Source organism: Leptidea sinapis, chromosome Z (assembly GCF_905404315.1).
Source record: "Leptidea sinapis chromosome Z, ilLepSina1.1, whole genome shotgun sequence".
Classification (NCBI taxonomy): Eukaryota; Metazoa; Arthropoda; class Insecta; order Lepidoptera; family Pieridae; genus Leptidea; species Leptidea sinapis.
Genome location: NC_066312.1, coordinates 22,524,559 through 22,552,240, shown reverse-complemented (window position 1 = coordinate 22,552,240; position 27,682 = coordinate 22,524,559). Strand labels below are relative to the sequence as shown.

At 32.7% G+C, this 27,682-nt stretch overlaps 1 protein-coding gene across 1 annotated transcript; it reads left to right on the top strand.

Annotated features, from left to right (window-relative positions):
- Positions 1-26,526, top strand: LOC126978502 (sodium/potassium/calcium exchanger 3-like). Its single transcript, XM_050827342.1, has 10 exons — positions 1-70; positions 9,887-9,981; positions 15,445-15,663; positions 16,065-16,201; positions 16,886-17,056; positions 21,407-21,629; positions 22,073-22,180; positions 22,959-23,180; positions 24,769-24,870; positions 25,391-26,526. Coding segments are annotated over exons 1-10 (1,611 nt in total). The 5' UTR covers positions 1-68; the 3' UTR covers positions 25,723-26,526.
- The last annotated feature ends 1,156 nt before the right edge of the window (positions 26,527-27,682 follow it).

Genomic DNA, 27,682 nt, shown 5'->3' with positions numbered 1-27,682 from the left:
TCGAAGTCTCGATAGAGTCTAGGTTGGAGTGATTGAAAATGTATTAGGAAAATTTAATTATCCTGTTTATGTAAGTACTAAAAGTCTGTTTGACAAACTATTAATTAAAGATCTTTTTATCTTGATAGAGCAGTTTGTTCCATTTAAGAAAGATAAGTGGTAAATAAATACGTTAGAAATTGTTATCATAAGATTCATTGCATTCATGCGAAATAGTTGCGTTTAATTAATTAATTTAATGATTTTGTGTTTCATTCATCGTTTTTGATAGAATTTTCTTTTCATTCGATATAATGTATATTGCCGTTGAGGATTTCATTTATGATGTATTAGAGAAATTTTGTGTTTGCAAATACGATTCCTTAATATTTATATATATATATTTTACAATGAATAGTTACTGATGCATTGTTAAGCATACAAATAAGTGAGTGAACTTAATAACTGAATGTTACTTAACTGAGTGAAATTAAGGTTAACTATGAACTTCAAAGTGCTTCCTTGAAGATGTTTTAGGCAATATTCTGTTATTTTGTATGTTTAATATTTTTTTCCGAAGCTTAGAATCCTTCGGAGATCACCACACGGCAACGTAAGCATACCTGACTTCAGTGTCTCGATCCGTGTTTCTGCCCCTTTACTAAACTGTTTTTAAACAAAATAGTTTTTTTATATAAGAGAGGCAATCTGACAAGAGGCTCGTGTGATGGGAAGTTCTCCTTAAGTCTATCGATTCGGAAAAACTGTAACCGATAACTGATTCCAGTGGTTGAGGGGGGCAAGAATTTCTTGCCCCCCTCACAAAGTATGCGGAAATTCGCTTTTCGATGTAATGTCAGGTGGTGTAACTTTGTTGCTTAAATTAACAACCTGAACAGCTCCTCGTGATATTTTAGTAGAGGATGTAGAAAGAATCCACAGCTCTACGCAACGCCAAAGAATCAAGCCGATCGGAGATGAGTTTATCCAAGAAGTAGATTTTTGGTAGTAGACATCATCTGCACAGTAAAAGCCTCCATCATGATGGTTGTGTTTAGTAGTATTACAAAGAGTAAGAGTAAGATTACATTTTTCCCACAACTGCAGAAGAATCAGTCCACTATTTCTTCTCAAGGGTTTTGTTTTACACTATTTATACGACCATCGTTAACGAATTGAGTGCCTCCATTAAGGTCGCTATCCCAAGAAATTGCCAAAATAGCGCATAATTGAAAACATTTAGTTACGGTTTATACAAAACTTAAATATTAAAAAAAAAAGTATATATCCAAACAATATGAGACGAAAATTAATTTTTTCTTTACATTTCTATTTTTATAGACAGTGTTAAAAATAATCACCAAACTACCCCTAACTTTTACAGTTGAAGCCATTCAATCTAGATAAAAATTCTACGAAAATTTATTAATTGTATACCAACACTATTTAAAATGAAATAGTTTTATTAGCTTTGTAAAGTAAATTGTTCTATGTATGTAATAAATAAACGATGCTTCTAACTCTGAATCAAAACTATGGCGATCTTGTGTGAGAGATGTCTTCTTTGAATTCATATAATGAATGCCACCATTCAAACTAATTTCTTATGTATGATAAGATTAAAATATTTTATTCGATTAAAGAGTGCTTAGTTTAAGCCTAATTGAGTACAGCTTATTTGATTTTGGCTTTGAATGTATCAATTCACAGTTCCTTATTCTTTCTGTTTAATTTTATGTCACCCATAAACTGACAAATACCATTATTTTAGGCACATTTCAATACCAAATCCAGTGAGTTCAGTGCATCCAGTGAACAAACAAAAAATAACCATCCGATTGAATAATATTAGTGGACTGTATCCATTATACTTTCCACGATGAATAAACAGTATAAACATTTTCATACAAAATTAATTTACACCATAATCGAGTAATTATCCAGTACAATTCAATTTAATCAAAACGCTACAACACACACATAAACGTAGACACACAAATAAATGATGAATAAACGATGGCAACAATATAATATTGCAATACAATTTTTGCAGGCGAGAAATGTGTAACGATAACATGACTTATTGCGATCGATGTAGAGTTGATTTTACGATGCATGTGTTAATGTTAGTGAATTATATACCTCCATGTCTAGGGTTCCTGGGATTGAGCTTTGAGGAGTTGCTATGGCAACGACTAGGATTAATTGCTCCCCCATTGCAGCCACCCTGCTCTACTCCCACCTGTCTGTGATGTTATACAACATGAGCTAACAGATGATAATTGATATTACATTCTGTGTTGAGTCTTTGTGCTAGGCACTCAAAGGCTTATAATTTTTTGTGGATTCGATTTCCACTGGAGATTTTTGCATGTTTTAATTATTAGATATTCCGAGGGTTGGGAATGGTGAGAAATATGACCGTGAAGTTTGGACGTAGTGACCCTATTTCGCCACTATTAGTTCTATACACCACAACTTCGGCCATATTTTGTGAATTTCCCTTTAGTTTGTGAGGATACAATTATAAAATCGATTGGCATCACATTGCCGTAAGGCACAGCATGTAGGTGAACAACATCATCAGCCTTAGCTCGGTCACTGATGACTGACAGGAAAAACGATAAGCTTTTATTAAAAAACTCGACGAAAAAGTATCTTAATATTTTTTATTTTAAGTCTTAAATCTTTTATTAATTCTAAATGTCTTTTTATAAACAAAAATGAATATTTTAATGATCAAGCTTCTTGTAAATAACAGTACTTGTAAATGAAACTTTACAACTTTTGACCGTATTTGAAAATTTGTGAAGCCAAAGCAGTCAGGTGTCAGTCCCGGCTGCAGTCAATTTATAGTAAAGATCTTGTGCAGTTATCGAATGTTATAGAATAATATCGAATGATTTATATGATTACTAATTGACCCAGCAAACGTTGTATTGCCATATAAAGTAAAAAAAAAAGAATTCCAATAATTAACATTTTTTGTGGTTTCAAAATAAATGGCGACCGATTCTCTACCTACGAAATATACCGTACAAAAAAATTATCGTACTACAATTATTGTATTCGATTGCTATCTTAAAACCCAAGTGCGGATCTGTGGATGGAACAAAATAATATAAAATCGTGATACAAAAATAGGTTGACTTAGGTGGTAAGAACGCTGGGGTGAGTTCGAGTCCCACATTGTCCATACACACTTTTGATACAAATTAAATTTGTAAATATAACATAATTGGCCTTGGTAAACTATTTATTATTAGATAAAATAGCACTGTGTAGATTATGCCCAGGGAAATAAGAATTCTTTGATTCTTATATTTCAGGCATAGTAAATTCTTTATATACATATTTTAAACTATTGTAGGTATATGGCATAGCCTAGTGTGTATATTATCATTAAGTTAGGACTTAAGCAAAAGAGTATTTTACTCACAGTTTAAAATATCATTATATCTTTGGATACATCAGAAAATCCATGTAAAAATGGAATCATAAAATATAGAAAAGTGGATGCTAAGTTAAGATACCATTTGTTTTGCCTATCACAACAATAACAAAGAGAGTGATTTTGTTTTTACATTTATTTTTGAAACGTAAACATTTGGAATCCATTATTGACGACTAAAAGCATTAAAATTACGCCATAGCATTTTAATTAAGATTTCCTTCAATTAAATACGTTTCACAGCGTTAATTAAAAATATTTTCAATACTTCAAATCAACAGTAAACAACTCATGCTAACAGTGGACGAATCTTTGTTATAATTAGGATTTCCTCGTACTGAGATAACTACAATTATGCTCTTGAATTGAACACTTCATTATTGTTAAGGTCGAGAATGTATGCACATACAAGTCTCGTATAAGTTGTGATTGCAAACACTTGAAATGATATATTATTATTTTTTATGATTATGAAAATAATTGTCAAAGTAATATTGATTTTAATGTGATTAAATTATTTCTAAGCTGAGTGAGGATTCTGTCTTGTGTCGAAATATCGAATATCGGGTTCAAATAAATAAAATATATATCGTACCCATAATAAAAAATAACGGGTTACACTCCGAGAGTGCCGGCAGTGAAAATTTGAACATTATCGTTTTGAATATTGTTGTTGAATATTTTTGAGTTTAATTTCATTATTTATCAGTGTAAAAGTATTATTAGTATTAGTATTACTAGTATTTAGGTGGTTAAATAAAACATTAATTTATTGAACTATCGTCCACAAAAATGACAATTTATATTACATACAAAATTTAACACTTCAGAAATATTACAATTTTTTACATTAAAAAGTTTATCTCTCAGAAAAATCATTTTTCATCCATAATTATAACACATGTTACGAATTTTCGACCAGTTCCGAGAGAAACACTTTGTGCCTTATACGATTGTAAGCCATCGATATATCCGAACAAACAAAGCCTTTTCACTACTTTTAATAGCTTCAACCGTCTATATGGTTGGTATACTAGAAGATCGCCTGCTAATTGACTATGGAGAAAGACGTACTGTTAGTTATTGATCATCTAACGTTTTTTCTGGATTGACAATCAAGAGTTGTCATTCTATTTGGGAAGCGAATGGGCACTAGTGGACTTCCATACATTAAAGCTAAAACTTCTTATTGATTAAGTCAAAGTACATAACAATAATAACGACTTTAAGGATAAGTTTCAGCATTTGCTGCCATTTATATACATGTGATACGAATATCAATCGCAGCAAATGCTATTATGTTTAAAATTCAAGCGTATTAATAAACATAATATCAATAATATAAGTATTAGCAAGTTTTAAAAGTTATACAGTTTGAAAAAAATAGAAATATGAAAGCGAAATCCCGAGGTGTGAATACCATGTTACATATTTTCTCAGTCTATTAAGAAATGAATCAACAGATGAGAAAGCGCCACCTTCTCATTCGTAAAGAAATTCATTATTAAAGTTATGACTGTATTTTGAGATTGACAGATTTTTCTTCAAATGGCATCTTGCATATCATTGTGCACTTCACTAGCTCATCTCACAATACTCTGTGATATTTCTTCTACTTTGAAGGTACGGTGTATTCGTAACGGCCCTAATTTAATTAAAAATCACCCCAATGTTTGTTTATAAATAAAGATTGCTCAGCAAATATATCTAAACAGTGTTAACGTACAACAAAACAGATTTGTTGTAACAACTTATTCCATTACTGTGAATATGTAATGTTATGTTATCGACCTCGGATTATGGTCAATTATTGTGAATTATTAACGAATAATCGATTATTGCATACAGTTAGTTACTTTTAATCGATTGGCCCCATTTTTCAAAAGAGCAGTATTTTACATGCTCTTAAAGATGTTGGAACTGTTTGGTAATCTGTTAAAATTAATTGTAACCTCAATAAGGCCAATGTCTATCGGCAGCTGGACTTTTTTTTTCAGAGGACCTACTTGACGTTAGTTTTTTTTTATAAAAGGCGGCAAAACAGGCAAAGGCCCACGTGATGGGAAATGGTGAGACAACGGCCCATGGACATCCACAACACCAAAGGTCAGGAGATGCAATGCCGGCCTTTACTCTTTTTAAAATTTAACACTTAAATGCCATAACACTCACATACTTAGTACTCATATACTTAGAATATACTAGCGTATAAACCACCTGACAATCCGAAAATGCGTGATCAATTTTGATTTGTCAATATGTGCGTTAGCTAGTGGTTTAATATTGACAATTTTAACCAGTGGGAGGCTCCTTTGCACAGGATGACGGCCAGATTATGGGTACCAAAACGGCGCCTATTTCTGCCATGAAGCAGTAATGTGTAAGCATTATTGTGTTTCGGTCTGAAGGGCGCCGTAGCTAGTGAAATTACTAGGAAAATGAGACTTAATATCATCGTAACGTTTACGTTTTGTGTAAACTTTAGTATATTGTAAGTCTATCCCTTAAAAGAATAATTATATAGTGGTGGTTGTTAGTTACTGTCTGAATAAATAAAATTATTATCAATCAATTTTTTCTGCGTACTCAGAGGCTATTGTCGCCACTCAAGCCGACTACCCGAACCATCCCGAATAAAGCCGAGCGTGATGGCTCAGTTAAGACCATATACTTACAATATACTAGCGTAAAGACAAAGAGTTTGAGAGAGAAGAACATCTCTACTTACTTTTACTGTAACCGATTTTCGGTCAGCCACTACTAACATTAGCTCCTTAATATTGTCAGTACTAAACCACTAACTAACGCACATATTGACAAATCAAAATTGATCACGCATTTTCGGATTGTCAGGTGGTTTATACGCTAGTATATCCTAAGTATGTTAGTGTTATGACATTTAATATACAATATCCGGACGACCGAGCCTTGCTCGGATTATTAAAATGTACAAAATTTGAACCAAAAAAAACTAATACCGCATCTGGATTCGAACCGGGGTCTTCTGCTTTCCTGATCACCCAATGTCCCATCTGAGCTATTACAGTCTTGTATATAGTGGCAAATTTACCATTGTATTCTAATGTTATTGTAGCTGTTTCTCATTAAAACACGGATAAAAGTACATTTTTTTAAATTGGAACCTAGCTAAATCGATTTATCGCCGGACGAGACGAGCAGGTCGTTCAGCTGACGGTATTTGATACGCGCTGCCCATTACAATGCAGTTCCGCTCAGGATTCTTGGTAAACCCAAAAATTCAGAGGGGCACTACAATTGCGCTCGTCACCTTTAGATATAAGATATTAAGTCTCATTTCCCTAGTAATTTCACTAGCTACGGCGCCATTCAGACCGAAACACAATAATGCTTACACATTACTGCTTCACGGCAGAAATAGGCGCCGTTGTAGTATTCATAATCTAGCCGGCATCCTGTGCAAAGGACCCTCCCACTGGTAAATCTGGTACTTACAATAAATTATAGTAGCAAAATAGATAAACAAAGTGTGCAAGAGAAAACAACATCTCTGACGGAGATACAGGACATATAGAGAAAAGGCAACCGAATCTATTGTTATTATAAGCAATTTTAATCTACAAGTCGTAATCAGTCAGCTGTGCTTGACGTTAGCTTCTTGTTATTTATATAATAAACTACTAGCTAAAGCACAGATTGACTATTATAATTGGTCACGGATCTGTCTATCTATCTATATTCTAAATCTGTGGTTGTACTACATAATATGATTATTATTTTGTTAACATTCAGGTTTTTCGGCATTCATTGATACTTATACAGTAATACAGCCTTTTACCATTGTAGAGATCTTTATCTATTGTAGATTATCAAATTCGTAAAGAAATGCGTTCCATCTAACTTCCTAATAATGAACCTTTCTATAGTGGAAAGAAGTAGGTAAACGAGTTCACAAAGAAACATAAAAAATCCTTATTGAAGTTATACTTCTTAAGGCGCATTACTCGTATAAAAAAATGATGAGAGTGAAATCTTACGATGCGCGCGCTTCATTGTAACACAAAAGTAACAGAGTGAAGTTGGTTCCTAAAATTTTCTGACGTTTGCGTCATTCGTTACTTTTTTTTGGTTTGTTCGTCCATTATTTGGACAGGCAAAGGATTCAAGCCCATACAGCCGTATTCATTATTTAATGATTAATTGTCAAAGCCAACTTTGCATGACTTTTACAAAATTGTTCTTTCTAAGAACGTAGAATAGCACGAGGAATAAATCATTTTAATGATTTTTGCTTCGTTAGGCCAAATAATTATAACTTCTTGCGTGCATACATAAGTACACACACACTTTTTATTAATATATTATGTTATGTTTTGTACTACGATATGCAGGACGCATCCAGATTCTAAAATATAATTTGCCATCTAATTATTACAAAAACGTTTAACACTTCTATCGGTAATCCCGTGCTACGGAAGCAGAGTAGGGTCATCGTAAGTGAGAATTTCTCATTTATAAATAAATTATTAAGAGTTACTGCTGTAATATACTTACAATAAATTTACTAGCAAAATAGACGAACAAAGCGTGAAAGAGCAACGCAAAGTGTAACGGAGAAAAAGAACATCTCTAACCGAGATACAGCAAGAGGGAAAAGGGATGTAAAACTAATGTTGCTTACTTAGATTAAGGAACGGTTTCCGCTGTGCTCCAACTAGATGCCGCACTACTTAAGAACAATAGCTTTTTTATTAAGGCAACTATTAGATGCTTGTGCGCGTGGCATCTTGACACTCAATGGCATCTTTCTAATTTTCTAACATACGCTTCATGTTATTTTACATTGAAATTAATAAAATACAAAATAATTACGTGATCCCCGTGTCTTTCTTATTTCTTGTAGTATTATTTTTACGAAGTTTTACTACGCAACCAATTTAGTTTCAACTATTAGCAAAGTTTAACAGAACATGTGGCACGTCAACGTCACACATTGACTTTGACATTGACGAGATTGGCTCGAGTATGCCCACTTGGGCGTAGTATTAGTTGCCGCAATTTGCGACTACGCCTGCGGTATCTAGTTGAAGTGCAGCGGAGACCAATCCTTAATCTAAGGTTACTTACATTGTTGGTCTAAATATGCGCTTTTGATTAACAAGTCGTAAGTGTCAGTAGTGCTTTAAATTACTTCCATAGTATTTTGTATATTATACCATTACAAAAGGCACAAATTGACTAATGAAAATTGGTAAAGCGACAAATAATGGAGGCTCTTCCACATTCGAATCCACACACAGTTGTTCTTGTTTGTATTTGGATGTTCTAGTTGGTACTGGCAAAACCTTTCTTGCAATTAGTTCAAATCCGGAAAGATTATCATTCGCTACATAGTACGAACAGCGCACTCAGTTCTCAATTCCCATTAAACTTAACTCATGAGGAAATGTCAGTTTGTAACATTAACAAGAGCAGTGAGCGCAGCAGTGCAAAGTGTTGGTTTAGGATAAACGTACAATATCCCATAAAAAGGCAATCGAAGCCCTAGATCACACAATGAAAGATAGCAAAAGTAACCAGGGTATCATGGGAGGAATTATTAAGATCAGGCTTTGACAAACCAATGGCCCTACGCACACATTTTAAAATCCAAAACGACTGTGAATCCCTGGGAGCGGGAAAAATTTGAATATTTTGATTTTGAACCAACATTTTATCTTAATTCTTATTCAAGATTAATTCGCCATTTGTACTTAGTTTTTATTGAAACGTACCTACGTGCCCGACTTGGAAAATCGTAACGAACATTTATTAATAAAATGGTCAATTGATGTAACAAAGGCATAAATATTAGGTATATCCTACAATACTTCACGTAGATACAACGCACTTACAGCGATGAGGTTGGTGTTTGATGAAATAACGAATTCGGTGAAAATTTAAGATATGTTTGTTCAACAGGTTGTTTTCCTTTGTTAAAATATAATTTAGTTTACATCAAGATGTTCGTATTATTAATTCAATTTCATGCATGTGTTCCAGAGCAGGAGTTGAGGAAAATGTTTCGCAGAATTGCGAATTACTCGCAGCGTAGACATATTCACTCCCCCCGTTTCTCCCCTCTCTATTGTGAATGAAATTATGTTCTCCTTTCCATGCATTTCGCCATCATAATAGAATATGATATCTAATCAAATAAGTCCGAGGGAGTTATTTCTGCCTCGGACTTATTTTATATGTATAAAATTTTCTTTAAATTATATTCGAACTCAAATCGATTGCTCCTGCAGCAATTTAAAACATTTCTTTAAATTCTATTTCAATTTATTTAAATCTAAATCTTTTAATATTAAATTTAGTTTTATACAGTAATTACTCTGACAAAATTGAATATTACATCGAATTTAAACAATTTTAATTTGTAGGTTCTTGATAGCTGGTTATTAAACTGCATACTCAGATAAGTTTTATTTTCAGGTCCATCTTTCGAGCTACAAAAATGCGTCGTACCTCGTGTCTGTGGGCGTGCTTTGCCTATTTGATATACACCATCTCAGCTATTGAGGATTTCAGTATGTACTCTTGTATTTTATTTATTTCGGCCAAAAATACTATAATAAAATTTATATTTACATAATACTTTTTGATTTATCGGAAATATCTAAATCTATTGGACGTTTTTATGTTTGGCGGGACGTTTTCAAAGACCGGGATGAATCCCGGTCTTTGAACAGGACAGGAGTCCATATCTACGTGCTGTTTCCAAAAGGACTGTGCCACGAAAACGTTGTTCTCTGGACAGATTTATTTAATATTAACGTATTGCTAAGAGAAGACAAGGGAGATATACCTTGACTACATATTTTAAAATAAAGTCTTCCACCTCGTCTGTCTGTTTGCAATAAACTCAAAAACTACTGCACCGATATTCATGCTGTTTTCACTAATAGCGTGGTTATCGAGGAAGGTAGTTATAGTAGGTTATAAATTGGATAGATTTTGTTTACGGTTTTGTATACATTAACGAGATTTGAAGGAGGTGTCTGAAAAGATTAGACATCTGGGACATTTGAACGAAAACTCTGGCTAAACCCTTTGAGATACAAAAAACAATGTATTGTGGAATCGGGTATCTTATATAGGTCTACGGTAGGGAGGGTATGTGTAACTTTTAAGTATAGCATAATACTTTCATTTTAATACTTACAAAAATTGGACTATAGAAAAAGTATAATAATATACTTTAGACTAATTATTCCCGAATACTTTATCATATTTTTTTTCTATACAGAACAGCGTGTGTCGGGTCAACTAGTATGTTTATAAAATTCTTTTGAGAAAGTTTACGCTAAAATTCCAACAAATATATTGCTGAGACGTGTCACACCACAATCAAAATTGCATTATGGTACTTTTTGGTCGAAATCTTAACAAAAACGAAACTTAATGACACTTGAATCAAAACATGACCAATGCAGAATGATGTCTGCGCTCATCCTGGCTATTTGCGAAGCTTCTTTGAGACTATAAAGATTATTTTTGCATTTTTTAGTGTTCTCCAGTTACGAATTTTTTAATGCGTATTTAAATCGATTATTTTTCTACCTTTTACCATTTGTAAAGTATTTAATCGATCGAATCGAATTCAGTATACTGCTACATTTTATTAGCACCGAGCCTAAGATTTTGTGTTATCATTGGCGAGACAGCCCTTGAAGGAATCGTAGTTTCTCGTGATATTTTTTGTTTTCTTAATCAGACAGACAGATCTTGACAGTATCAGTAACCTTTATAGTTATGTAGTTAGCCCTGGTCCTTTATGATCCACGACAGAGTATGTTTTAGTATAATTGTTGATAATACTAACACGAAACCTGTGACGAAACCATGTGATTTTATAATTTCCAAAAGAGTTTGATCGAAGTTCTTAAATTGTAATAGTATTTATGATCAGACTTTTCCATATCATTATAGTTAAGTCTCCATTAGCGTATTCATATATTTCTGTAGCAGGATTTGTTATGCTCAATAAAATATATAAAATCTTACGGCAGGGCTATAAGCTGGCGTGGGTTTGCTGATAAATGAACAGGTACTACTTTCCGTTCCAATTACGTTATTTTACGTCAAACCGCTCAGAGTTGTTGTATTACTTTGCAATTGCACTTAATACATTTTCTAGGCGTTTTAAGAGCTAATTAATACTTCTGAATAAATTTAACTATGTTTTATAATATTATTATTATATGAAAGGCAAACTGAATTAATTCAAACAAGTTATGTTTTTTTAAGGTTGTTGTAATTCTATATTGAAATTTCTTCTTTAAAACTAACGACATTCAATAAAAGTGACCTTGTTATATGACAAAAATAATTTATCTAATGGATAACGATGACATATTAGTCCAGGATCGATTGGAATTACTTTCGAACAGATAGATATCTGCTGCATATGATACAGTAGGTGCTTATGATAACATTTAGTTATCCGTTTCACGAACTAACAGGATTTGTAATATAAAATCCCATTTCCCGGGATCTTCAAAACAGAGTTCACGAGCAAGCGAAATATTTGTACGAATATTTGATAAAATCAATTTCGAATAAGCACAAAGTATTGCAACTCCAAAAGTTAAGACAGCGAAGTGAATAATTTTTTCTTGCCAAATACATCAACAGTTAAGTGAAATATAATTGTATATTATGTATAAGTGAGCATCAAATTATTATAAATTCAAAAAGAGTTATTTAGATAAAATAAAAGAAAAAGATTTACTTCATGTTCCAGTGTTTGTTTGACTCGAAGTGTGGGTGTAATGAAAATATTAAGCGAGTTATAAAGGTGTATATTTAAAGATATGATAACTATATAGATATTTATTTTTAAATCTTTAATATCCTATTTTTATTTGATTGTAATTTGTAAGTGCGAAAAAATCCATATTTCTTTTCTTATTAATAGTGTTTAAAATCAGGCAGTTCTGATTGTAATTGTAAGTCTGGGTTCTGGCAGTAGACTACTATATATTTCTTTTGTAATTACAAAATAAGACATTCATTCTTAAAATTTCTGTTTTAATAAATTAATTAATTTCTATATTTATTTTCTATGTATTATATTAAGTACATAGATGTCTGGCACTTATAGTAAAATCAAATACGATAAACTAGTTAAATTCATTGTACTAGTTTGAGGCTAGATAATTTGTGTGAAAGTCTACCCATAATAATTTTATTGTAAATAGTGGCAATACTAGGAACACTTAATTTATTATTTATGAGTAGCTGACCCGGCAGACTTCGTACTGCCTCCATGGATAAATAAAAGACCTAAACTTTTGCATAAAATAAAGTTCAAACAAACTGTATGACTGAAATTTCATTATTATTTTCTATTAATTACACATGATGTTGCTTACTTACAAAACAGAGTTTTCCTAAGATACTGGCTATTTATAAGGTTTCAATTTGATATTGACAGACACACAGAGTTATCATACAGTCTGTTAATCAATTTAAAGCTTTCTTATAAACTATTTTTTTTTTGGTACGGTTAGATTAAAATTTTTTATTTTTTTACAAAACTTAAGATTTATCATTCAACATAAAAATAATCTGATATATAGTTAACAACTGTAGTTAATCTACCTACTATAGTTACCTAAAATTAAGTTTATTTTTACCTCCTGAGAAAGTTAGAAAGATTAAAATTCTAATTAGTTATTCATTTCGAGCTATTATTTTAATTTGATTTCTGAACGACGGAGGCACATTAAAGGAAAATCAAAATCGTTGTTTTTATTTAATTCCGAGCATTTTCATATTTATTCTCCTTTAAAGCCTTCTCTGGAAGTTTCCACAATTAATTTAAGAACAAAGTTAGCCTATTTGGTCCAGCCGTTCTCAATTTTTTTTTATATATGTATATAGATGAAGCAAAATTTGACGTCTAATGATTACATTACTTTTTATAATACGTCTTTGTCAGTGAATAATAAAACAGTCTTTATCGGGTATGCATACACGTATGTGATATAGTTACGTCTCGATTCAAAATGCCCTGCTGCCTTTGTCTGTCTGTCTGTTCGCGATAAAGATTACTAACCTGATTTTAATGTAGAGTTATTCAATTGTGGATACAGTGATTTATAAGAAAGGTTTAAGAGTAAGTGTTAAATGATAAAGTTTTGTGTAAAATGCTCGAATTATTATTGGAAATCAATTAATTGGTTAGGAGAATTTATCTAAAACAAATAAATTGTTGTAGAGTGCAATTGTTACACTAGTTACTATAGTTGTCTAAGAAAGCCACAAAAACAACTTTTATGTATTAAAAAAGAATTAATAACGTTGGGTGATGTTTATCTGGGTATATTATCATCAATTATTAAATCTTATCAAAATATCGTTTATCGCCAGAATATTGTAATGTACTTGATATATTTTGTTCTTTACTGTATGTTATTTGATCGTGTGGTATATGTTATCATGATGTAAGTTACAAGCTCGTTAACGGCGCCGATGTTTAACTTGGCAGTATCATCATCAAACTAGATTTCTTTCGATAAAACTAATACATACTTCTGTAGAAACCAATTTTTGTAATAGTTATACTCTCTGCTCCCAGTGACTAGAGCCTGCATCTTTATTCATGATAATATTTAGCCAATACTTTTTCACGTCCTATTGTAAATATTCAGTATTTTTTGGGTATTTCCTGAACACACATACAAACAAACAGAAAAAATACAAAATTTTTGCGTAAGTGCTCTTTTGGATCCGGTATTGTTTATAGAATACAAATAAGAGTCTGTGTACTTTTATACGCATGCAATAAGTTATAGTTATAAAGAAAAACCCTTAATAAATTTTATTCCTGGTGATATTTGACCACAACGTTTCACAACACATTCAACCAAATGCGTACATGGAGACGCTCTTTCAACAACACCCATTGGATAAATATATCAGTGATAGTTTAGAGAGTCGAAAGAAGTTATTCCTACACTAACGCCCAAACTGACATGTCGAATAATCAGCCTAAACAGACATAATTTTTCTTGATTATATCAGGTAAACATTTCATTTCTTTTTACTGTCATATTTTAAAGTAGTTATGGGTCCTAAGAAATAGGAACGGAAAAAAGGAGTCCACTCCGAATAAATGCTGTTCAAACCTCTATTCCACGTTCTAGTTCTTGTGAAATATCGTGAACGTTTGTTAGTTATAATTGACAGGTAGACTAAAAACCACTCAATAATAATATATATTCAACGTTCAATAATATTTCGTAAGTTCCAAAAAAAGCCGTACACAAACGAAAATTAAATCATCCAAGTAAACAAGAATGTGCAAAGAATGAAAACTGCTGGGCTAAACTATGTTAAATTTTTGTGGGACAAATGGCAACTATTCCGCATTAATCTAAAGAAGAACCACGTAATTCAGATTAAAGATCTCAGCGTAATCGGCTTACATATATAACAAAAATATACCAATCAGACCTCTTCCTTTTTGAAGAGTTAAAATCTGATATAAAATATTTGTTCCTATTCTTTTTGATTTTATAAGCTGATGGTATCTTTTTTAAAATAAATAACTACAAAAGTATAAAGAAAGATACCATTAAAATTTAAGATAATATGATTACTATTGCAATAAGCCCCACCACATATCATACGAGAGAACTTGATTAAAGCAACGTTAAAAAAACAAGCACAACTATTTTCCGCTCTGACAGTTATATACTAAGCATTACAAAAGAACCATAACTTAAGAAAAACATCGCTAAAAGATGACCCGTTGTAGTTTCACTAAACCTTTACGTTATCGATCCATTGTATTCAACATAAGGCTTACAGTCGTAGGTAGTCAGATAAAAGTGGTTTTCAACTAATGGCTGTGACAATTATTCTCTATTTAAAATTAACGATATTTTACAATGGTTGGTTGAGGAAGTTTTCATTTGTAATGCTACGCTCTATAAAGAAGCATGAGTATAAAGTAAATATAAATATTTTTTTTTATTGTGTAGATTTCACGGACGCTGATACATACTTGTCGGTGGTTAACAAGAATGGTAAAGAGGTGTACGTGACAAGAAACCTTATGTATAAGCTCAACGAGGAAGATGGAACATGGCATTGGACGCCCTGGCTTCGGACAAGGACAGCTCTTCAAGATAATGTGCTAACGGAGCTGGCCTGTCCTGAAGGAAACTCTATTGATAGTTTCCCGGACGGGATATTTGATGGTATGTAATATTTTTCTAACAATAATTTCTACTTTAAGAGTTGTTGGGTTGATTGAAAAATTTATTATGCTATTTTTACGATAAGAGATGACGAGACTAGGGAGACGTTCATCTGATGGTGATACGCCCTGCCTACTCAGTTGTCACATACATTGAAGGTCCTTAAAGTTATGTGATATACACAAGTCCTCATAGCCCAGTAATTTTATGAGCTATCGCGCCTTTCGTACCGGAATACAATTATTTGTGCGTACAACATGTTAAGCTGTGTCCGCTACTTTACTTTCTTACAAAATTCATTACTGTAATAGGCTGCTACAAAACAAATTCTACGCGGACAAAGTAGCGGGCACAGCTATAGATGTTGTACCTATTTATTCGATTGCAATTGTTTGTTTTAGATGAGCAGCTTAGACAGGGTGGTTTCATTCTGTACGTTTTGTTTGGAGTCTATGCTTTCACGCTATTGGCAATAGTATGCAATGACTACTTCATTCCGTGTGTCGAACTGATATGTGAAGATTTAAAAATACCGCAGGTACTTAAATATTTTATCTATCGCAAATCAACGTAGATTAAGATATATTTGAATTCTTCTATGTATCTGAATAAAACTCGAGCCCAAACTTGCAAAATCTGAACTCGCCATTAGAGACATGACGTGCTAAGTATCAGTACATCACAGCATGGGACGCCCCCAGAGTTTTAAGGAACTCTCTTCTACATAGAATATAATTGTGTAATGAGCTTTCCACCGCCGTGTATCCATGTAGATTAAGTAATGAATACCTTGAAAATAACTCACCTAAAAGGCCAGCAATTATGGCGTGATTCTTACCCGTATGTTTATTTGTCGTACACTTCCATTAACCTAAGCGCAAACGTCACCTTGAGACATAAGATGTTAAGTCTCATTTGCCCAGTAATTTCACTAGCTACGGCGCCTTTAGACCGAAACACTGTAATGCTTACACATTACTGCTTCACGGCAGAAATCGGCGCCGTTGTGGTATCTATAATCTAGCCGGCAACGTGTGCACAGGAACCTCCAACTTTAAATTCCACTCTTCGTAAAACTAGTCTAAAGATCTTGTGTTTGTAATTTAGCTCTGATTTTACTGCATCCAGGGCTGCAAGTACTGTATAGTAATATAGTCGTGGCATTTTAATAGTTTATTCTCTATTGAATCGAGACATAACAAAAAATTATATTTAATTGCAGAATGTTGCGGCAGCTACCTTCATGTCAGTCGCGACCTCTTGTCCAGAGTTTTTCGTGAATGTGATATCAACATTTATCACGGAATCTGATATGGGTATTGGTACTATCGTGGGTTCCGCCATATTCAATATCTTGGGAGTAGCAGCGATAGGCGGGCTAGCAGCTATACGAGTGAGATATCTTTTCATACTCCATTCTATATAATTTACTTCTTTAAATAGTATTTAACAAACTAGCTTTCATCTTATTGTAAATCCACCTTTTTCTTGTAAGCAACGCAGTAGTTTTCGATGTAGTTCCACCATGATATTAAGATTTAGATCATATCATTTTTCTTAAGGTTTAATGTAAGCAGAAGAAACAAAGTTACCAACCAACTTAAGAAGTACATAAAAATGTAGTAGCTCAGAATTGCAAATCTTTTAAACCCTCGAGAAAACTGCAATAGCGTATCTCTATCCTATTACGGTTGATAAATAGTTTCTATTTCTTTAAATAAGACATGAATTGAAAATTATAATTACAATAAAACTATGCAAGGGCTACATGCAACGCCATTTACACTCGTATTCAGTATGAATTCTCATGTAATGAAATATTAGTGCACATTAAATAAATTTTTGTAAGCTTCTCGTACAGTATAGGATTCTAATGTATACTTTATGAGATATCCAAGATTAAAAAAAACCAGACATTTAACTTTACGGGCTTAAACGTAAGTGTTGAGTGTTTTCCCATAGGCAGCAACTAATAGATAGAATAACAGAGGTTAGGGAAAAACTTTCCTTGCAAACTCAATACATTTTTTTTCAAAGTTTATTTAGTGGGAGTGCCTTAATACCGTTGCTATAGAAATCTTGGGACTTCTGATCAAAAAAAGGAGAGAAGTAGTTTTGGCAGTCCTCTCTCTGATGTTAACTTGACATTGGCAAAATATCGTCGAAGAGGCCGAAAGGTAGAAAGATGAAGATGCAAGAACAAGGCTATATGGCAGGTGCATTTACAACTTCAAACCATACTCTCCTAATTTTGTGGTGAGTGGTCTAGCGATATTGTGATGAATCAATTCAGGCCACTTTCTCTCAACTTCTTTCTGTGATTTCATAAGCTAGTGGCAGAAGAAAACCAAAGCGATGGCTCTGCCCAGCGTTAGAAGCTCATAAAGAACAATGCCCTTCCGAACATGCCACACGGATAGAATCACCTTGTCGAGGAATTTGATAAATTTAAAATATATTTACAAAAAAATGAAAAATACAACACAACACTGACTGACCGTCAGGCTTCACAAACTGTGTTTGAAAGTGGTTGAAACAGAAAGGAAAACAATTGAAAAATTGCGTGAAACAACACTTTAATAATTTGTTTCTTTTTTGTTATGTAAACTTTTTTAATGTTATTAGAACCAGAAAACCAGCCAGACGCAAATAGCACATCTAAAGAGAATTTATTATATTTTTTTCCAAGAATTTTCCCCGACCTATTATGTACTTTCGCAAGTTGCTTTCAAACGAGCTTTGTTCTTATTGTGTATCAAAAGAAACACTTCACAGTTCTTTTCATTTCTAAAATAAACCCGTGTACAGTAATTATATTATAAGAATGAATAGTTTCAAATTAGTTTGGGTTTACATTAATAGAAATATGTATTTAACGACGTAAAATGGTATTCTTGTATATTGCTGATTACATAAAAGAAGTAATAGCAGGCTGACCTTTCAAGCGAGCACTTCGCAGCTATCGATCCACTCGCGATGTATTCCTTTATTTCCGAGCAATTTTTCCACTTTTATTGCATCTCTATATTTTACTCTCTGTAGTTGGAATTCTTTTTACGAGAGTGTAAGTGACGTATATTGACAGGAGAATTGAGATACCATTTACAATATAGCTATGAACTCACTTACCGCGTTTAAAGAGTTTCACTAGACAAATTATATTTTAACGTATTTGAATATTTAGTACTATAATAAGGTGTATTAAATTGGCTTTTAAATCTGAAAATAAAAACGATATTATTATTTTACACCAAAGCTGTAAATCAATGAAGATTTTTGGAGTGAAAACTTCATAAGGTGCAGAAGTAAAGTGTGAAGCATATTAAAGTAATCTATACACAATTATAATTATATGCATTGTAAATGTTATAACTGTATGAATATAGAAAGCACACGAATACCTTAATAATTTTGCAACCGAGATCAAAAGAATAGTCTTTGGAATTCTTATTTATTTGCCGGTGTCTCTGTTTATTCATGCATATTAATATCATTAACGGTACCGATATAAATGAAGTGTTGAATGATGTTGCTTCCCGTAATATTTAATTACGATACACAAATTGCTCTACGAATAAGATAATTCTCATTATTCATGACGTCGAGGTTTGATTTGCTATTAATCATTGTTAGAAACAATTTGAACTGTATATCGGAAACTCTACTGTATGTCCTATTTATATTCGTTTTCTTATCGTATCTGAATAGGTACAATTGATATATTTGTTATTATTTTTTTTATTCAAGAGGAGGCATACGGGTAAGAGGCTCACTTAGTCGTAAGGACCCATAGACATCCACAACAACAGGGTCAGGAGATGGGTTGCCGGCCCTTGAGGTGGGAGATAGCTAATCTTGAAGATATCTGAGTTGTATCAGCTTGGGAGATATTTTCATATATATTTCATAAATGTCACTACATCGCTGATTTGGTCCTGCAAAGGGATTAACTCCCAAAACGTAGTAGTTTTCCAGTTGTTTATTTGGGTTTTGTTTAAATTATTTTGTATTAATTAGTCAGAGAAGACAAGATACAACATATCTAATGAACTACGGGGTATGTCTCGGATCTTATTCGTTCATTAAGTACAAATCGAATAAGCCACTGAATAAATGTTGATGAGTTGTGTTATCTTTGTAGATAAAATTGGCCGCCAAATTGATATATTTTGTGGCCAATTACCGTGTGTCTATTAATATAATTCGAAAAAAATCAATATAATGTTATTATATCTAATCTTATCTCGTTGAAAAGCGTATATCATTATGTGAATGCGTAATCAAAATATCATTTATTGAGACTGATTTGAGTTATATTATCAGAAGTCGTTATTGATATTTATATTTATCTACAAACAACCTTAACCCGCGACTTCGCTCGCATTGATGTTTTTCAATAAGAGTAAAATATCATTGGAATGAAATTAAATTATCTTCATATTTTTTTCCTACTGACCTGTATCTCATGAACAGTCTAGAATGCAAAAATACAATTTAGATGTTAAAAATTTTTGCTGCTAGGGCCCTTAATGAATTTACTTTTGCGGTGCATTTCAAAGAAGACTAAGATGAAAAATAACTCACAACTGATTAAATAGATGTTGATACAACATAATCTCATAAACATATTGCTTAGTGGCGACAGAAAAATGAAAGTATAAGAAAAAGTGAAAAACAAACACATAAACACAACAAATAAAACGTTATCGATATTTTTTATAGAATACAACTCGTAATCAACCATTACATTCTCAAATTGTAAGTTGGGATTTAAAATGGCGGCAATATGTTATTTGTAATTATTAAAATTTCCTAAACTTCCAACGAATTAACATAAAAAAACTTTAAATTAACAAGATGATAAATGTATGACTAACTCCTAACAACTGCTTAGTATACTTCTATAGAATGATTTATAAATTTATCACAAAATGTTTATTTTTAATTTTAACTCACTCACACTGTATACATACTAATGATAATGTAAATACTAAATTTGATTCTTTTTGATAAGCTGTGTCCAACAAAAACATGAGTGTTAAACACAAAAAGGATCTTACGCTAGCCCTCAGACTTCAGCCTAAAGATTCTTTGATACTATTTTTCCTAGAAGCTGGTCTTCCCCGGAGTTCATTTATAACCTCTCCAACCGCAGGACTGATCTTATGAACTGTTTTTCCCAAATCAGAAATCCAATTAAAAAATTACTCAATTATTCAAATTTCGTTGTATTCATTTTACTTTATAAGTAGATAATGTTAAGGACTTATAATCGAATCCTGCGGTCTCTTATAGCATTATATGGTGTTTCTTCTGCTTCCATGCAAACTCTGCATAAAGTGCTATAGGTACCATCAAAAAAGCGCGCACTCAAACACTGTGAGTGTGTGATCACTCAAAATGTTCCTTTTTTGCCCCTCTTCCCTAAAAAAGTGCCATCTGTAACATCATTGCCTTATTGTAATATCTATAATTTTTCAACATATTTCATCCCTTTGTATTATGATCAGGTTACAATAAAACCGCTGTGACGCCCACGGAAATGTATTATTTGTCTCATTTACTATTCACCGTTCTATGAGGTAGCTTTACTTGATCTTTTTAAATTATATAACAAAATTCGAACTATAACCATTCAGCTATATACCTGATCTCAAATTATGCAAAAATATATTTCTTGAACAATTTATCCACGCTTTAAGCCTAATTGATGATAACGATAGCGACCACTATCTTGTTTCAGCCAATCAAAATTGAAGTACGACCTGTTACCAGAGATGCCTTGATATATATGATGAATGTTGGGGTATTAGTGGGTATTGTATGGGATGGCCAAGTCGACTGGTACGAAGCTCTGATCCTGGGGATTCTGTATATACTCTACTTCTTTATCATGTTCAATAGCATGAGATTGTTTGCTTTATATGACAGGATCGTGGCACGTTGCATTAAGCCAAAAAGTGAAGGTTCGTTACTTTATGCATATAAAACAGTAAGGAATATAATGAATATCAATTAGATTGAAATTTTATAGTAAATTAAGCAGTTAGTCCATTGAAATATTACAATAAAAGGAGGCAATTTTATTTTTTAACCCCAAGTTTGTGGGGTTGCCACCCTTGTCCCCCGGCCGCCAACTTGGTAAAAGGGGTGCAAACACCGTTTTCGCGACAGTTTAACTCCACAAACATGGAGTCAAGCTTATATTGACCCCCCACACATGTCCCAAAAATAAAATTGCGTCTTCTGTGAAATGTAAAAATCATGTAACATTTCAATGGACTAAGTTCCATTCAAATAAGTCTAAGATCATCGGTGACAATAATATTTATTATGCTGATTTGAGGGTCAAATTCATATGTTCAAATTTTATTTATGTAATATATTCTAATTTATTTGTTTGTTTTAGATATAGTTTCAGCGAATGGTAAACCTATAGAAGAGGGCATTGAGAACAAGGGTCATAATGTAGAGACACCTTCAAATGACACTTGTACAAAAACTACGGGGGAGATAGGTAAAGTGTGTAATGGAATTTCCTTTTTCCTATTTGCCTTGAGGATCATCCTCTTCATCTACTCTGCGATTGCGGCCCACTATTGCATAAGCGTAACACAATCTTTGGCGACAACACCTTGCTACCAGATGGTCTTTGTAACACTCGCGTCAAGAAGAAACTGCGGTTCGTAAAGGCTGCAGGGCTTGACGACGAGCTATAGTATCAGTGGCGAATACAATAGTTCAATTTTGGACGCGGTGTTACTAGGAATCACCAGGACTAGATAAATAGCAACCCTCTTCAAATATATAATAATATATAATAATAATAAAATGGAGTTTCCAGAAGCAAATAAATATTATAAATATTTATTATAATACGCTAGACGTTCTCAGAAAGCATCTTTGTATTGATGTAATACCTAGACGGCACGTGTGCCATGTTATTATGTTATGTCGGAAAATCCGTCTCCCACGTCTTATTTTATTCTTTATCTGGACGCTGATTGCTTTGATATACTGCGATACAGCCATATCATTATATTTATTTGAAATGCTTCAAATAGATGTTTGTATTTCATTTTGTAAAATTTGTGTTTCGTATATATTTTTCGTGTGGAAGAGGAGGGCAAAGCTTAGCCGATGATAAGTGATTCTACTAGGTATTTTATAAAGTATATAAAACTTGTTTGTGAAATACTTTTTACATAATCACTCAAAATATGTTAGTATAAATAACTGTTATGATTCATTCGCACGTTTCACATTGCACTCATTTCTGTTAATAAATATTTCAGAAGATGTTCTGAAACCAAAGAAAAGCATATTCCGTTTCCCAAAAGAAAACAGCCTCCTTTTTAGAATCTGGTGGGTTTACACATGGCCACTTCGAATAGTGTTGGGTTTCACAATACCGTCACCGGTTACTTACAGAAGATTTTATCCTGTTGCATTTATCATGTGTATAATTTGGATTGGCGCCAATTCTTATTTAGTGTCATGGAGCATGACTGTTATTGGTAAGTATCCCAATATTTGGATTAAGATCGTTTATTTGACCAAAACTATGACTAAATTTTTCTATAAAATTCACGGACTAGTAAAAAAAAATAAGGACTCCGTGTCACCTTACATAAAAGTGTAGCACCAAAACAAGCCGATTAACGTGTAAATAAATAGCTCCACACACTTACTTACACTACTACAGGCCGATAGGCGGCCATTATGAGAATTGTCATCGTCTGTAACAGATCAGTTTGCGTCTCAATAAGATATTTTAAAAATGCCGTCGTGCGTTGTGAAAAAGTGTAAAAACGATATTGTATAAGTATTTGCTATAAGTGATTATTTAAGGGAGAATAAATTGTGTAACTAGTATCCCCTTAACCGCACACACACTAGCATAACGATGCTTCACTTGCTAATATCACGGCACGGAGTCCTTCCTTTTTTACTCGTCTGTGATAAAATTCACTTTATTGAAATTTTCTAGTCTTGTTTAGTTTGTATAATATTCATTAAATAAATCTAGTTAAATCCCATTTCTGAGTGCCTTATAAGGGAAGCGTTGAGATAGTGTTGTACTCTCGACATGTCAAAAAATGCATTTTTCTCGAAACTGCAATTGGTTTTTATTATATCGCACTTACAGGTTAATTTGAATGCACTTGTATCAAATCAAATAATCTATGAGGTAAATAATATAAAGTTCAATGACGACTAGTCCGTTTAACACAGTAAATAATAACACTAAAAATAATCGTTTCTGGATAGGTAGTAGCAGGAAAAGTCGTCGAAAAAATTGTTGTACCGGGTTAATAATTATTTTATTGTCTAAGGTCACATACACACTGCGGTCTTTCTCAGTCAATTTCAAAGTACCGGAAGGCGTAGTGTTGGTAGGCCCCCCACAAGATAGACCGACGATCTAGTCAAGATCGCCGGAGTAGGTTGGATGAGGGCAGCGTAGGACCGATCGTCATGGCGGTATTTGGGGGAGGCCTTTGTCCAGCAGTCCGGCTGGAATGATGATGATGATTCAATTTAAAATACCATCCACTTAAACGGCAGTGACACCTTCTAAGGTCTTCAGGGAAAACAAGAGCTTTGGCACATGAGAACAAGTGCAGCTATGTACATTTTTTCAAATAATTGATTTTACTGTGAAAAATGAGATTATGAGGCGTCACTTTTGAATTTTCCAAACTATTTATTTTTATTTGCTAATTAACATACAATATGACGTACTAGATATTTTAATCCACCCTGGGTATCCATACGATACTCATGGGTATCAAATGACGGGTGAGCTAATTAAAATAAACAAGTAAATATAAAATAAAATTAATTTAAATGAAGCTGTTGATGTTCAATAGCTTCCAATATTATTATAAAAGCAAAAAAATGTTTAAATTAAAGTGTGTAAAGTGGTCAAAATATAGCAAATTCTTTGATTAGCATCACTCTTTCGTGTTTCAATAAAATACTTGTATTTGTAACTGTATTTTAAAATTAACAATGTAAAATACAGTTACAACTATACGCGTTCTAATCTTTGGCCATCATCATCAAGTACATTATCATTTGCTGATTTAATGTTAATTTTAGGTCACACCTTCTTCATCCGTGAATCAGTTATGGGAATGACTTTCCTAGCGTTTGGAGGGTGTTTACCTGAAGCCTGCTCAATATTTATCATGTCAAGACGAGGTAATTTGGATACATATATTATTTACGTAAATAATCTAATTTATGAGTTTTATCACATGATAAACTTTTGTTACTGTTAATATGTTGCATTGCGAATTATTATTTTTAACTTCTGGTTATTTTGGAATTGCATTGTTTCTAGTAATTTTATAATTATAATGTCCCATGTGACCCTATGGGATCCGAAACAATCTTGGATGATATCTTTGATTAATATTTTATGGGATTTTTAATGTATCCAGAATTAATTGTAAATGTTAACAATTATTATGAATTGCGAAATAATTCTAATGTGATTATAAATTTTTATCATCCCAATGTTTATCAATACTTACAAAATGACCAGCATGTCATTATAATACCAGTAATCTTATTATGCAAGCCTTATCACCTTTACGTAACTCCTTTTAATCCTAAATTTATGCAATGTTATTTGCGATTTACGCATTGCGAATTTATTATCGTCGTATAGGTATGTATCTTTGCTTTTCTGTTGTTATAAGAACGATATTTTTTACAGGTGAAGGTGGAATTGGTGTATCAAATGCGTTAGGTGCAAATTCCTTGGCAATTTTATTTGCTCTCGGCGTCCCGTGGCTGATCAAAACTTTAACATATCTCGGACAAGGTGCAGAAGTCACAGCAGTTTTCATCAACTCATCTGGAATCGATTTCGTCGTAGGTTCATTATTGTTAGCAGTAGTTTGTTTATACTTAACTCTAGTTATTGGCAGGTTTTATTTAAGAAGAACAGTTGGCGCCGCTTTGCTTGTTTTATACGTATGTTTCATCACATTTGCCATTCTTGTAGAGACTGGGGTCATTTTGCACATGTATATTGCTACTTGTTGAAATCCCAAATTTGTTACTGTGATTTTATATGGATTAAAAAGAAATATGGTTGACAAAAGTTAGTTGTGGAACATAACTGAATGTGCCAATAGCGAATACGTATTCTGTAATGCATCAGTAACAACAAGGCGAGAAATGAGGACTTATTTTAATTAAAGTGTTAAATTATTGTTTCTAAAAGTATTTAAATACAATATACGTACATAAAAAAGTCCAACTTTGAATTAATTTATTGTTATGTACCTATTTATGTAATGTTACATTTTTGATAAATATTGTTTAGAAATAAATAAATAAATAAATTATTAAAGATAATAATTACATGTCTGTGATGCTCTATTGTATTCATAAATATAAGTAGTTATAATTTAGTCTTATACGATGTTGCGACACAGGGAGAGCGGCTTTTGTTTGTAATAAATTAAAGTTGTGAAAATTAAATTGTTTACGTTTCTCTGTGATAAATTTGAAGGCAATATCTTGTAAATAGTACTTTTTATACTCGTAGTTATATTAATATTATTTAAATGTAAGTCGATATTATGAAAACGTAATAAATTATAATTATTAGTTTAAGATCTGAGTTGTTTGTGATTACATCTGATGTATGTAATGTATTCAGTACGGCATTGGGTAGGTGATATTGGCGTTTTATTTGAAACGTAAATATATAGTTCAAAGTCAGTAAGCCAACACGCATTCTGTAAGAGACTAATGCTCACTTAATATTTGATTAACTTTAAATGAACTGTTATTGGAAACTGTTAAACTTTATTTTTGATTAAATTATTAATTCTTGACAAATACATTTTTCTTCGCTTCGATTCATCCATCCATTTGTTGAGTTCATATCTATCATGAACAACACCTAAGTATTCACGTTATTTTAAAAATACTTTGAGTAAACTGAAGTTGTGTCGGTTTGTTTTCCATTTTATCTAGCCTCCTATTTAATTATGAATAACTACTATTACTATTAATACTACTACTGATTACTATTATTAATTATTATATTTTTTTTATATAATAGGGAGCAAACGGGCAAGAGGCTCCCGTGCCTATGGATAGCGGTGAGGCTACTGCTCATAGACATCTACAACAATAGGTGTCAAGAGACGCGTTGTCGGCCTTTAAGGTCCTAAGTCGTATCGGTTCGAGAAAACAGCAGAAAATTTGTTGTGATTGATGCGATAATGCTTTATATTTTCAAATGAATTTTGTCACGAAAATCATAAAAAGTATATTGTTTACCCCTTACGGAGTTTGACAAGCTGGTCCAAACGTCTACCAGCCTATCAGCCCAGCATACATTCGAATAGAGGACTTTTTAAGTTTGACTGGAAATCCATTCTCTGCTGGAATTATTGTTAGTTTGCGAATGCCAGTCTATGCAGGAGACCCAAGAGGCTGCAGCTTAGTGTGAAATCCGAACCGAAGAGAGTGCTCTTCTCTTACTGTTTACGTCCACTGATTACTGGAAGAATCGAGAGAGATAGCAAGTGGTAACTATTATGTGTGGGAGGTAGAACTGTATTTTGATAGTGGATTCATAAGAAACCTTAACCTTTTTATATTGAAATTAAATATTTTGAAAACTTTCTATATATTTCGTGTTATGTGTCTCCTACTCATATACATATGTTAGGCACTACATAATGTATTACAGTTAACTTTACTCATTTTATGGATACCTTTGTATTCTATAGTGGTCATGACGCTCTGAAAAAGATAATAACTGCGTTTTTATCGAAATAACCTTTGGAGTAGATCATACTAAAGCAGGCTTACTTTAACCCAATACTTTATTTAAATATAGAATATCTGGACGACCGAGCGTTGCTCGAATTTTTGAGAAAGTACAAAGCTTGAACAAAATAAAAACTAATTGGACATCTGGATTCTAACCGGGGTCTTCTGCTTTCCGGATCACCCAATGTCCGATCTGAGCTAATGTAGTCCG